Source organism: Hylobates moloch, unplaced genomic scaffold, assembly GCF_009828535.3.
Source record: "Hylobates moloch isolate HMO894 unplaced genomic scaffold, HMol_V3 SCAFFOLD_3, whole genome shotgun sequence".
NCBI lineage: Eukaryota > Metazoa > Chordata > Mammalia > Primates > Hylobatidae > Hylobates > Hylobates moloch.
The window spans coordinates 153559334-153572603 of record NW_026652278.1 but is presented as its reverse complement, the minus strand read 5'-3'; the positions used below and the strand labels follow the sequence as shown (position 1 = coordinate 153572603).

At 42.1% G+C, this 13270-nt stretch overlaps 1 protein-coding gene across 1 annotated transcript; it reads left to right on the top strand.

Annotated features, from left to right (window-relative positions):
* Positions 1-1713: 1713 nt before the first annotated feature.
* On the top strand, positions 1714-10748 carry TRIM61 (tripartite motif containing 61). Its single transcript, XM_032754618.2, has 3 exons — positions 1714-1848; positions 2557-2694; positions 8699-10748. The coding sequence occupies exon 3, from the start codon at positions 9028-9030 to the stop codon at positions 10441-10443; it is 1416 nt and encodes a 471-aa protein (XP_032610509.1). The 5' UTR covers positions 1714-1848; positions 2557-2694; positions 8699-9027; the 3' UTR covers positions 10444-10748.
* The last annotated feature ends 2522 nt before the right edge of the window (positions 10749-13270 follow it).

Sequence of the window (13270 nt, the reverse complement as noted above, 5' to 3'; positions counted from 1 at the left end):
TTCTTTTCCTTTCTTTTTCAGGAGACTCTGGAATTTCAAAAGGTTTACGAACCAGGACTTTGCTTTATCGGTTGATTGTCTAGGTCACACCTCTGTTCAACTGTCCACCATACACCCTTTCTAGGATATATTAAAGGCATCAATGGGTCTTTATTCCACAATTCAAATCTTAGTACTTCATGTTTAAAATGCTTCACTGGCTTTTCTTTGCATTTGATAAAAACCAATATCCTCAATTTTGCCTAATGGGCCTTGCAGCATTCATTCTCGCCTATCTCATCAGCCTCACAAAGCCATTTTCCATATTTTATACTTCTTGAAATGTCCCACGTTTTAGTGCCAACCAAACGACCCCTTTCAGTTCCTTTTGTACCAAGTTTTTAAAAATTATCATTTCTAGGCAGGGCGCGGTGGCTCACGCCTGTAATCCCAGCACTTTGGGAGGCCGAGGCAGGCGGATCACGAGGTCAGGAGATCGAGACCATCCTGGCTAACATGGGGAAACCCCGTCTCCACTAAAAATACAAAAAATTAGCCGGGCGTGGTGGCGGGCGCCTGTAGTCCCAGCTACTCTGGAGGCTGAGGCAGGAGAATGGCGTGAACACGGGAGGCGGAGCTTGCAGTGAGCCGAGATCACGCAACTGCACTCCAGCCTGGGCCTCAGAGCGAGACTCCGTCTCAAAAAAAAAAAAAATCATTTCTGGCTGGGTGCAGTGGCTCACGCCTGTAATCCTGGCACTTTGGGAGGTCGAAGGCGGGCGGATTGCCTGATCTCAGGAGTTCGAGTCTAGCCTGGGCAACATGATGAAAACCCGTCTCTACTAAAAATACAACAACAAAAAATTAGCCAGGCATGGTAGCGTGCGCCTACAGACCCAGCTACTGGGGAGACAGGCAGGAGAATTGCTTGAAACCGGGAGGCAGAAGTTGCAGAGAGCCAAGATCGCGCCATTGCACTCCAGCCTGGGTGAAAGAGAGATTCCGTCTTTTATTAAAAAAAAAATCATTTGTAAAATATTTTGTAGACGCAGGGTCTGGCAATGTTACCTAGGCTTGTCCTGAACTCCTGGCCTCAAGCGATCCTCCCACCTCTGCCTCTGAAAGTGCTTGGATTACAGGTGTGAGCCACTATGCCCGGCGTGTACTAAATTCTTTAAAGTTGAGAGGCTCCACATTAGCTCTTCTTCCAGCCTTGAAGACTTTGACCGTGGAATTGATCCAACGAATGCCTCTTCATCCCTCAAATTCCGCCTGAAATGTCACTTCCTCAGGTAAACCTGAGTTCATAGGGTGGGGCACAATCCCACGGGGTGGGAGAGATCCACCCACTCACCCACTGAGATGCAAACTAATCCAAAGGGGCTTCTATTCCTTTCACGCATAGAGAGTGCTCAACGACTCCACCCTGCGACCCCAGGCTATGGGAAGCAGTTGACTCTGCAAAGCTCTCCACTCCCTCACCATCTGGGAGGGGACGCTGTGCTGGTGAAGCTTTTAAAACCAACTTGCAGACTTACTTGAACCCTCAAGTTTACTCATATAAATAAAAAATGATAAGAATACGAAAAGACAGCCAGGGGAATTAAATGCCAGTTGGGGCCAACAGGGCCCTGATCACGGAAGAGGGCACCCCCAGCTCTCAATCTTCACACAATCCCTGCACCCAGGGTCACAGAGCATGCGCAGGCCCTTCCCGCCCACTTCCGGGGCAACCGCCAACCACCGCGCAGGCTGAGGCCCAGGCTGGAAGCCGCGCACTTGGTGGGGTTGAGGTATGAGTCCTTACTCGCGGGTGCTCGGTGGGTCCTGAGCATTCTCTGGCCGGGTTTACTGATCCGTCTGCTCCAGGTGAGCTTGGAAGGCCGCGGGAAAGGCCCAGAAGGGCCTCGCCAGGAGGCTTAACTGGACAGGGGCTTCTTGAACATTCTCTGTGCCTAAACCTCCGGGTCGCTGCCTGCCCACGACTGGATCTCCTTAGTCTCTGGCGTAGCTCTTGTGAAAAATTCAGGATTGTAGAGTTAGAATGGGGGTGTTGGGCTTGCGTCAATTAAACTTTAAATGTTATGATCTGAATTAGGGTTTATGAAGTGGCTATGTTATCTTCCAAGAGTTAATGTATGTGTTTGGGAGTGGGGTCTGGGGAGTTAAGGGAGCGAAGTGGTAGCTGCCAGTTGAGAACCCACCAGCCTACGTCGTCTGCACCCTCGACCTATGTAAGCATCCTTTAATCCTCACAAGGGTCTTACAGGTACGAATTATCATTTCAACTTTGTAGATGAGGCGCTTTAGGTGCAGGCATGTTAAGAATCAGCCAGTATGATGATGGTTGAAACTGAGAGCTTGGAATCTGCCACAGGTTTTATTTATTCTTCAAACAAGCTAGAAACATAGTCCCACCAAGAAGCTTGCTGCCTGGTGAGGGGTTTTTACAGTTAGGTGAAGAATTGCAGAGTAGCTGTAAAATCACGTTATAACTGTGATATGTGACATGATGGGAGCTAGGCAAAAAGCTTGGACTAGATCTTAATAGATCTTTTTGCTTTGTTTTCCTTAAAGCATAGGTTCACAAAGTACAGTCCGCAGGCCAGCAGCGCCATCTGGGAACTTACGAAAAAACCAGCCCTACTGAATCAGAAACTGGGGATGTGGCCCAAGCAATCTTTTACCAAGACCTCCAGGTGATTATAATGCAAGGTAAGATTTGAGAACTGCTTCCATAGAGTAATAAAAGACCAGTGGAATGTTTTCAGTTGAATATGAAAGGATTCTGTTTGTATTTGAAAAGGTCAATTTAGCTACAGACTTAAGAAATTGGAGGCACCATTGTGTATCTAGGAGAGAGACATAAGTGGTTTAAACTCGGGTGGTGACCGTGCCTACAGAGCTGTTCTGTTCACTTAATGTCCTGATTTTAAATAGTAAAGAAGACTGCTTTGGGTGTATGCTTGGGGAAAGGAGGGCACAATGATACCTGGAGTGAGTCCTCTTGTGTCCTTTGTGAAGGGGTGGCCTGCCCCTGCACACCTGTGGGTATTTCTAGTCGGGTGGGACGAGAGACTGAGAAAAGAAATAAGACAGAGACAAAGTATAGAGAAACAACAGTGGGCCCAGGGGACCGGCGCTCAGCATACCAAGGACTGGCACTGGCCTCTGAGTTCCCTCAGTTTTTATTGATTATTATTTTCATTATTTCAGCAAAAAGGAATGTAGTAGGAGAGCAGGGTGATAATAAGGAGAAGGTCAGCAACAAATGTGAGCAATAGACTCTATGTCATAATTAAGTTCAAGGGAATGTACTATGACTGGACGTGCACGTAAGCCAGATTTATGTTTCTCTCCACCCAAACATCTCAGCTGAGTAAAGAATAACAAGTCAGCATTACTGCAAACATGTCTCGCCTCCCACCATAGGGCGGTTTTTCTCCTATCTCAGAATTGAACAAATGTACAATCAGGTTTTATACCGAGACATTCAGTTCCCAGGGGCAGGCAGGAAACAGTGGCCTTCCTCCATCTCAACTGCAAGAGGCTTTCCTCTTTTACTAATCTACCTCAGCACAGACCCTTTACGGGTGTCGGGCTGGGGGACAGTCAGGTCTTTCTCATCCCACGAGGCCGTATTTCAGACTATCACATGGGGAGAAACCTTGGATAATACCCTGCTTTCAAGGGCAGAGGTCCCTGCGGCTTTCCGCAGTGCATTGTGCCCCTGGTTTATTGAGACTAGAGAATGGCGATGAGTTTTACCAAGTATACTGCTTGTAAACATTTTGTTAACAAGGCATGTCCTGCATAGCCCTAGATCCCTTAAACCTTGATTTTATACAACACATATTTTTGTGAGCTCCAGGTTGGGTCAAAGTGGCTGGGGCAAAGCTACAAATTAACAACATCTCAGCAAAGCAATTGTTTAAAGTACAGGTCTTTTTCAAAACGGAGTCTCTTACATCTTCCCTTTCTACATAGACACGGTGACAGTCTGATCTCTTTTTTTTTTTTTTGAGATGGAGTCTCGCTCTATCGCCCAGGCTCGCTCTATCGCCCACTGCAAGCTCCGCCTCCCGGGTTCACGCCATTCTCCTGCCTCAGCCTCTCCGAGTAGCTGGGACTACAGGCGCCCGCCACCACACCCGGCTAATTTTTTGTATTTTTAGTAGAGACAGGGTTTCACCATGGTCTTGATCTCCTGACCTCGTGATCCGCCTGCCTTGGCCTCCCAAAGTGCTGGGATTACAAGCGTGAGCCACCGCGCCCGGCCTCTTTTTTTTTTTTCTAAAATGGAGTTTTCCTTTTGTCACCCAGGCTGGAGTGCAATGGTGCCATCTCAGCGCACTGCAACCTCTGCCCCCTGGTTTGAGCCATTCTCCTGCCTTAGCTTCCCAAGTAGCTGGGACTACAGATGCGCCACCATGCCCGGCTAATTTTTGCATTTTTAGTAGAGACAGGCTTTCACCATGTTGTCCAGGCTGACCTAAGGTGATCTGCCTGCCTTGGCCTCCCAAAGTGCTGGGATTACAAGTGTGAGCCACCGCGCCCGGCTGGGCAAAATTCTTAAAACTTTTTCAGGGTCAATTTTTCCAATCTCTGAGCACCCTATGCAACCTCACTCCCATTCCCATGCACTTTCTGACTTTCTTGTTCTGCTCAACAGTACCCATTTGAAAGTATTAAGCAAGTATTGGGAGTTACCATAACCACACTTAGTGTGGGCAGGTGGGAAGAGTAGTTTGTAAGAGACAGTTTTCTTTTTATTTCTTTTCTTTCTTTTCCTTTTGTAGAGATGGGATTTTGCCATGTTGCTCAGGCTGGTCTTGAACTCTTGGGCTCAAGCGATCCACCCAGCTTGGCCTCCCAAAGTTCTGGGATTGCAGCCCTGAAGCCACCACTCCCGGCCATTATTCTATGTTTTCTGTGGTGTTGCGTTAGAATTTTTCATAAGTTAAATATACTCTCATCCCTGGATATGCAATATACACAGGGCATTGGTTCCAGGGCACCCGAAGATACCAAAATCCATGAATGCTCAAGACCAGTGGATGCAGGTTCTGCATCCCAGGAATACTGTATTTTCGATTCTATCTGAAGTTAATTGCGTTAGTGGATGCTGAACTTGCGGATATGGAGGGCTATTTAAAATAAAGGATGTATTTTAAAATTCTATAACTTCTGTCTTACTCCAAAATTAGTACAGGAAAATTTTCTGAAGCACACCACTACTACAGTGAGCCTTTGGAAGTTACTGCCTTTACTAATCATTTCAGGACTAGCAACCTTATAAGCCATAACAGCTTTTAGGTGAAATGTCAATGCGCTTCTTTTTAGAGACAGAGCCTTGCTCTGTTGCCCAGACTGGAGTGCAGTGGCAGCATCTCTACTCAATACAACCTCTGCCTCCAGGGTTCAAGCAATTCTCCTGCTGCAGCCTTCCAAGTAGCTGGAATTACTGGCATGCGCCACCACTGCCAGCTAATTTTTGTATTTTCAGGAGAGACAAGGTTTTACCATGTTGGCCAGGCTGGTTCTCGAACTGCTGACCTCAAGTGATCCACTCTGCCTTGGCCTCCCAAAGTGCTGGGATTACAGGTGTGAGCCACTACGCCTGGCCCAATATGCTTTATATGTAAGTAAATATAGGTTATCTCTATATGTGTATGTATTACATACAATACATAAACTATAATATGCTATAATAGAAATATGTGGATTCAGCTAAATTTGTATGACCTCTTGAGAGATTTTTAGAGATAGTCCTACAATACTTTTTATTGTACATGGCTTAAATGCCAAGGACTGTGACAGATGTCTTACATAATTTATTCATTTATGCTTAAAACCTGAGAGAGTATTATTTCCTACTTTCTGAAAAGTGAAACTCAGAGAAATTAACTTGACCAAGTACATGTAGCTAGCTAAGTGTTAGAGTTGGATGAAAACCCAATTCTGTTAGGTATTGTTAGCTCTGAGTTTGTATTTTATCGGTTTTCTCCATTGTAGTGTTGGATCAGTAAGCCCATTTTTCCCTGTTAAAATATTTGGGATACATTATTAAATATGAACAACTGAACATATCAAATATGAAAAATCTAAGTTGATTTGATATATAGAGGGGTGCATAGGATGCCGTGGGAGTGTAAAGAAGGAGCAGTACCACTTAGTGATTATCATGCCAGTGGTTATGCAATTAGCGTAATGTTGGATAAGCATGTTCAAATTCTTATAGACTCCGCTTTTACAGCTCTAGGCTTTTATAGCTCTAATTGAGGATAATAGCTCCTAACTTACGGAGTTGTTCTGATGGTTTAATTGAACCTGTGACTATATGGAAGATCCTTAGCATAGTGCCTGACATATAATAAATTATCCTTGAGAACATGTGTCTTGGGCTGAGTCTCTAGAAAGACCAAAACTTAGTCCTAGGGAAGAAGTGAGGGTAGGGTAATCTAAGCAGAAAGTGGTTTGTGCAGAAGAGGGAAAGCATGATACCTATGTTTGTTTGTTTGTTTTCATTAAGTACTTTAGGCGACTGTAGCCAGATGAAGATAATGAAATACGAAGGGTTCTGAATGGCGAGCTAAGGGTGAAAAACTTTGTCCTGACTTGTGGGGAGTTATAAACAGATTGTTATGAGGGGAAACAACATTTAATTTGTTTAAAGAGTGAAGGCCTGAGGGACAAGTTAAATGATATCAAGAAGCAATAGGCATGTTGGGCGCGGTGGCTCATGCCTATAATCCCAGCAGTTTGGGAGGCCAGAGTGGGCCGATCACTTGAGGTCCAGAGTTCAAGACCAGCCTGGACAACATGGTGAAACCCTGTCTCCACTAAAGTTACAAAACTTAGCCCGGTGTGGTGGTGCACGTCTGTAGGCCCAGCTAGCTACTCAGGAGGCTGAGGCAGGAGAATCACTTGAACCTGGGAGGTGGAGGCTGCAGTGAGCCAAGATTGCGCCACTGCACTCAAGCCTGGGCCACAGAACAAGGCTCCACACACAAAAAAAAGCAATAGGCAAATCTGGAATTTGGGGTAGTCTAGGACAAAGGTGGAGGCAGGGAACATTATTCTAGATTGAAAAAGATTTAAAAGAACTAATAAGCAAATGCAATACATGGCTCTTGTTTGGATCCAGATTCTAATACATCTAACAGAAAGCTCCTTTGGTCAAGAAGAATTAGCTACCATTTACATGATATTCTTATAAGAAAAAGAGGTTGTTATATACTTCCCATTTTACAGGTCAAAGAAATGCGATTCAAAAAAAGACACATCGATTTTCTAAAGATACACAGTCAATAGCTGAGCCAGGATTCAAACCTGGTGTCCTCTCAATAATGTTAGAGCTTACCTTGTAAAATAGTGCCTCCTGCAGCATGTTGCTGTGATAGCTTTTGCTTGTGCAGTCCTAGGACACTGAGTTAAAGCTTACTTTAAGTTTGGGAATAATTGATAAATGGTGACTTTCTAAGGCTACTGCATATTTTCCTATTCTGCTAGTCTAAAGAGAATGTCTGTATAGTAAAAGAACTTGCTAGGTCACCAAGACAGAGCCAATTTCACATGTCAAAACCATGCACATACTATTACTTTCACTGTCGTTGGGTTATGAGGAAAGCGAGAGGAAGAACAGTTGAGGAAGTGTCTAGGGAAAGAAGGTGAAGGGGAAAAAATACTGTATTGATGGTTAGGTGGCTTGCAAGCTTTGATGGAGGAATTTGACTTGCTTAAAATCGGGTACCTGTGGGTGTCTTGAAAGCAAGCCAGGAAGTTTTTCTGCCTCACTTTTGTTTTGAAAGTGTCAAACTTACAGAAAGATTGAAAGGGTGTGCATGCTTATACTTTTTCCCTGGATTCACCCCTGTTGTTAACTTTTTGCTACATTCATGTTTTCTCTATTTATACTTTTTTTTTTTTTTTTTTTTTTTTTTTGAGACAGAGTTTCCCTCTGTCACCCAGGCTGGAGTGCGATGGTGCGATCTCCGCTCACCACAACCTCCTCCTCTCGGGTTCAAGGGATTCTCCTGCCTCAGCCTCCTGAGTAGCTGGGATTATAGGCATGTGCCACCACACCCAGCTAATTCTGTATTTTTAGTAGAGACGGGGTTTCTCCATGTTATTCAGGCTGGTCTAGAACACCTGACCTCAGGTGATCTGCCCACCTTGGCATCCCAAAGTGCTGGGATTACAGGCGTGAGCTACCACACCCAGCCTGTTCCTAGCATTATTTTGTTTTGTTTTTATTTCAAGATCTCATTCAATCAGGGGTCACACATTGTATTTATCATGTTTGTTTCCTTTCCTTAAATGTAGAAACCTTTTTTTTTATGCTTGTTTTACCTGACATTGACATTTTTGCAGAATGCATACCAGTTGTCTTGTAAGAATGCTCCACAATCTGAATTAGAGTAATTTTCCCTAATGGTTAGCTTGAATGGCAATATTTTTGGAAAGAATATTATATAGGCAATGTTGTGTACTTGCCATAGCATCCTATCAGGAAGCACATAAGTTTGTCCCATATTTTTTAGTTTTTTTTTTTTTAATAAGTAATGTATGGGGTGAATCTCTGCAATATGAATATCTTGTTTTTCCAAGAACTTCCACCCCATGATTTTAGCGTTCATTGATGATTCTTGTGTGAATGTTTAATACATTTGTGATTATGGAATCAGATTTTTAATGTGGGGTCTTTTCTCACTCATAGGAAGGATTCCCTATCTTGGACCTGAGGCTGCTTTCTTGAAGAAAACTTGACTTTATTTCATTTAGTGGGAAGAGCAGCAGCCCAGCTATTAAGTTCTAATATGCAATAGGCTGCAGGCTGTGAAGTGTTCGTGGCAGTAGACTCTGAAGCTAAGGGCTTAGCAAGTTTCTAGAAGCTGCCATCAACATGCCAAGTCAGTAAAACTGAAAGTTGGTCAGATTTCAAGGTCTGGGGAGGATATCCACTGTGTACTGGGTCTTGAGCTCTAGAGAGCTAGGCCTTGCTAAAATAAAAGAATTACCTTACCTATCATCTTTGTTCAAGGCTCAATGGAATTTGTGACGGCCCTGGCTGACCTCCGAGCAGAGGCTAGCTGTCCCATCTGTCTGGACTACTTGAAAGACCCAGTGACCATCAGCTGTGGGCATAACTTCTGTCTCTCCTGCATCATTATGTCCTGGAAGGATCTACATGATAGTTTCCCCTGCCCCTTTTGCCACTTTTGCTGTCCAGAAAGGAAATTTATAAGCAATCCCCAGCTAGGTAGTTTGACTGAAATTGCTAAGCAACTCCAGATAAGAAGCAAGAAGAGGAAGAGGCAGGAAGAGAAGCATGTGTGTAAGAAGCATAATCAGGTTTTGACTTTCTTCTGTCAGAAAGACCTAGAGCTTTTATGTCCAAGGTGCAGTTTGTCCACTGATCACCAGCATCACTGTGTTTGGCCCATAAAGAAGGCTGCCTCCTATCATAGGAAAAAACTGGAGGAATACAATGCACCGTGGAAGGAGAGAGTGGAACTAATTGAAAAAGTCATAACTATGCAAACCAGAAAATCACTGGAACTGAAGAAAAAGGTAAAACATAGGGCAGAAGAAGTCAAGTCTGAATTTGAGCAACTTAGGTTATTTCTCCAAAATGAGAAAGAGACTGTTCTTAGGCAATTACAAGATGAAGAGATGGATATTTTAGCACAACTAAATGAAAGCCTAACAAAATTTTCAGATTATACCTCTTCATTAAAATATCTATTAAAGGAGATAGAGAGCATATATGTGAAGTCAGAACTGGAATTACTGGCAAATGTTAAGGATATCTATCACAGATACAAGAATTTAAAATTCCCTGAACCGTTTTCATTCAAATTAAAAGAATATGGTTACCATCTGCCTCCACAATATTCTGGCCTAGACAAAATTATCAAGCGATTTCAAGTAGATGTAATTCTAGATCCTGAAACAGCACATCGTAAACTTATAGTCTCAGAAGATAGAAAAACTGTGCACTATGGAAATACAACACAAAATGTACCTCATAACCCAAGAAGATTTTATCTCCTCCCAGCTGTTCTGGGTTCTAAGGGATATAGTTGTGGCAGGCAGTACTGGGAAGTAGAAGTGAAAGACAAGCCTGAATGGATTCTTGGTGTCTGTAACGACTGTCTTCCCAGAAGGAGGAAGAGTCAACCAATTTTAGTACAGGATGGATTATGGGGAATTTGGCGATCTAGTCAGAATAATTATATTGTATTGGGCCATAAGGAAATTATTCTGCTGCCACAAGTAATACCTAGTAAGATTGGCATTTTTTTAGACTATGAAATGAATGAAGTTTCCTTTTATAATTTGAATGATAGATCTCTTCTCTATACTTTTAATGATAATTTTACAGGAGCACTTTGGCCTTATTTTTATACTGGAACTGACTCAAAACCCCTTAAAATTTCTATAGTAACAGATTCTGAATGAACTATTAGAAGACTCAGTTTCTTTCACCTAGTAGACATAATTGAGCCATTGAATCTAGTTTTGGCTATTCTGTATTTTGTCCAGTTTTTCCCATAAAAAGCAATGTTTTTTATCTCAGTTTCAGCAACTTCCAAAAAATGTGATTATGGAACCTACTTTATATTAAATTATGGGGTCAGTGACAAAGTACTTTAGAAATTCTACAGTAAAATACTTGAAAAATATATTACTGAAGGAATGTATTATGTAAGAAAATCTATTACTTTTGTAATTGCCAGTAAAAGCCCAATAATTTTTTTTCTGTATTTCTTATATACTTTTCCTTTAAGAAAGATTAAGTCTTTATTAAAGGCATTCATCATTACTCTTGGACTACCTGCTATGTAAATACAGCCTCTTTTTCTTTTCTTCTTTTCTTTTTCCTCTTCTCCCCTCCCCTCCCCTCCCCTTTTTTCCTGGAGTGCAATGGCCAGGATCTCAGCTCACTCAACCTCCATCTCCCAGGTTCAAGCAATTCTTCAGCCTCAGCCTCCCAAGTAGCTGAGATTACAGGGGTGTACCACCACACCCAGCTAATTTTTGTATTTTTAATAGAGGCGGGGTTTCACCATGTTGGTCAGGCTGGTGTCAAACTCTTGACCTCCAGTGATTCGCCTGCCTCGGCCTTCCAAAGTGCTGGGATTACAGGTGTGAGCCACCACGCCCAGCCAGGTAGCTACTTTCAACCTTTATTTTTTTTTAATTAAAGTTTTTATTTTTCTATTTTGCCCAGCGTGGTGTTGAACTTGTGGCCTCAAGCAATTCTCCTGCCTTAGCCTCCCAAAGCACTGGGGTTACGGGCATGAACCACCATGCCCAGTGCCACTTTCACCTTTCATCTGTCTACCTCCATATTTCTAAGTAACTTACTTTATTTTTTATTGTGTGTGCCTTTGTCAGTATTGCCTTAGTCCTATAGAAAATGAGATGGCACTCTTACATCCTCCTCTGCCACACACACACTTACTGTACACACACAACCGGTAGATAATCTGTTCTTCTGTTCCCACTAGACAGAGTACCCTCTAGTGCTGTTCAGCTACTGTCCTTCACTTCACTTTGGGAACTGATCTCTAGTTTCAGAATCCATCTTAACTTAGTTCCATCTTTTCCTCCTTATTCTGTTAATTCAGGAATTAACATCTTTCAATAGATCACAGATGGGTAACATTTGGAAAACTTGTGTCAACAAAAAAGACTAGAGCTTTTGATGGGATTACGTTGTATCTTTTTAGATTAATAAGAAAATTGACAACATGTCAGCTAGTAGACATAACAGTGAATCTATTCAATGAATTTTTATGTAATTGTCTCTGAAATTTGTAGTTTTTAGTGTATGTGTATTTGACATCTTTTGTCAGATTTGTCCTTAAGTATTTAATTTTTTATGTTGATTATTTCAATTCTAATTGTTCATTACTAGTATATAGAAAACTAATTTTTGAATATTAATCTTATTTCCCATAGGTTGCTAAACTCATTTTTAGTAGCTCTTGTTTAGATTCCATTGGAGTTTCCGTAGAGATAGTCATGTCATGGGCAGGTAAAGACATCTGTATCTCTTCCTGTGTAATATAGATCATTTTTCTTTTTTTTTTTTTGACATAGAGTCTCGCTCTGTCACCCTCACTGTAGTGCACTGGCATTATCTCATCTCACTGCAACCTCTGCCTCCTGGGTCCAAGCAGTTCTGGAGCCTCAGCACTGCACCCTCTCCACCCCACCGCACCCTCTCCACCCGAAGTAGCTGGGATTACAGGTGCCTGCCACCATGCCCAGCTAATTTTTGTATTTTTAGTAGAGATGGGGTTTCATCATGTTGGCCAGGCTGGTTTGGATCTCCTGATCTCAGGTGATCCATCCACTCCAGCCTCCCAAAGTGCTGGAATTACAGACGTGAGCCACTGCACCCAGCCCCAAAGCACAATTTTTAAAAATCTAGGTTTAATGTTTGAATTATTGTTCACAAAATTTATTTGAATTACAACTATTGCTTTATAACCACTTTTGCCAGCTTTTTAGAGGCAGTCACTTTGAACTCAGCTCTTTTGGTATTTACTTTTATAGTCACTAAATCACATTCCAATAATACCTCTGGATTTTTCAGTTTGAAGTATTATAATGTCCCACTTTGGGAGACAAGAATTTGGAACAGCCTTCACCTTGTGGCCCTCTTCTAATAGAATTTCTCATTTTTGTTTTAGAATATTTTCTCACATTTATTTTGACTGTTTCAATACCATTCATTTCTGAGCCATGTATTGTCAAGTGATTGCCTTTTTGCTTTTTCTATAACAGTTTCCTGTAGTTAATACTTATCTCATCTTCAATATGGTTTGTATTCCATGTTCTTAATTCATTCCCAAACTGTCCCCTGCAGTTGTCTAGTTTTCTGAATTCATTTAAAGGCATCTGGCTTTATACCATTTTCATCTTGCAGAATACTCTCAAGGAGCCCTCTCATCTGCAACACAGGCACATTTGTTCACTAAGCCAGTGGCTCAGATATCTTGGGGATATTCTTGGCATCTCTTGCATTGTTTTACCTGTCTTTATATTTTTCCATTTGGAACTTGGTTTCTTGTTTAATTTGAGCACATCCTTCGGTAGCTTTCTAGTAAGGTTCATGAGAAATAAAGTTTTTGAGACCTTTGTATCTGAAAATGTCTTTAGTCTATCCTGATATTTAACCAGAAGTTTATCAGGGCCTGGAATTATAGTTTTAAAACAATTCACTCATGTATTTTTAACCTTTTAAATTGGGAAATATATTGTTATGATATTTACA

Coding starts and splice junctions, on each gene's coding strand:
- TRIM61 (XM_032754618.2), top strand. CDS start 9,028: ATGGAATTTGTGACGGCCCTGGCTGACCTCCGAGCAGAGGCTAGCTGT.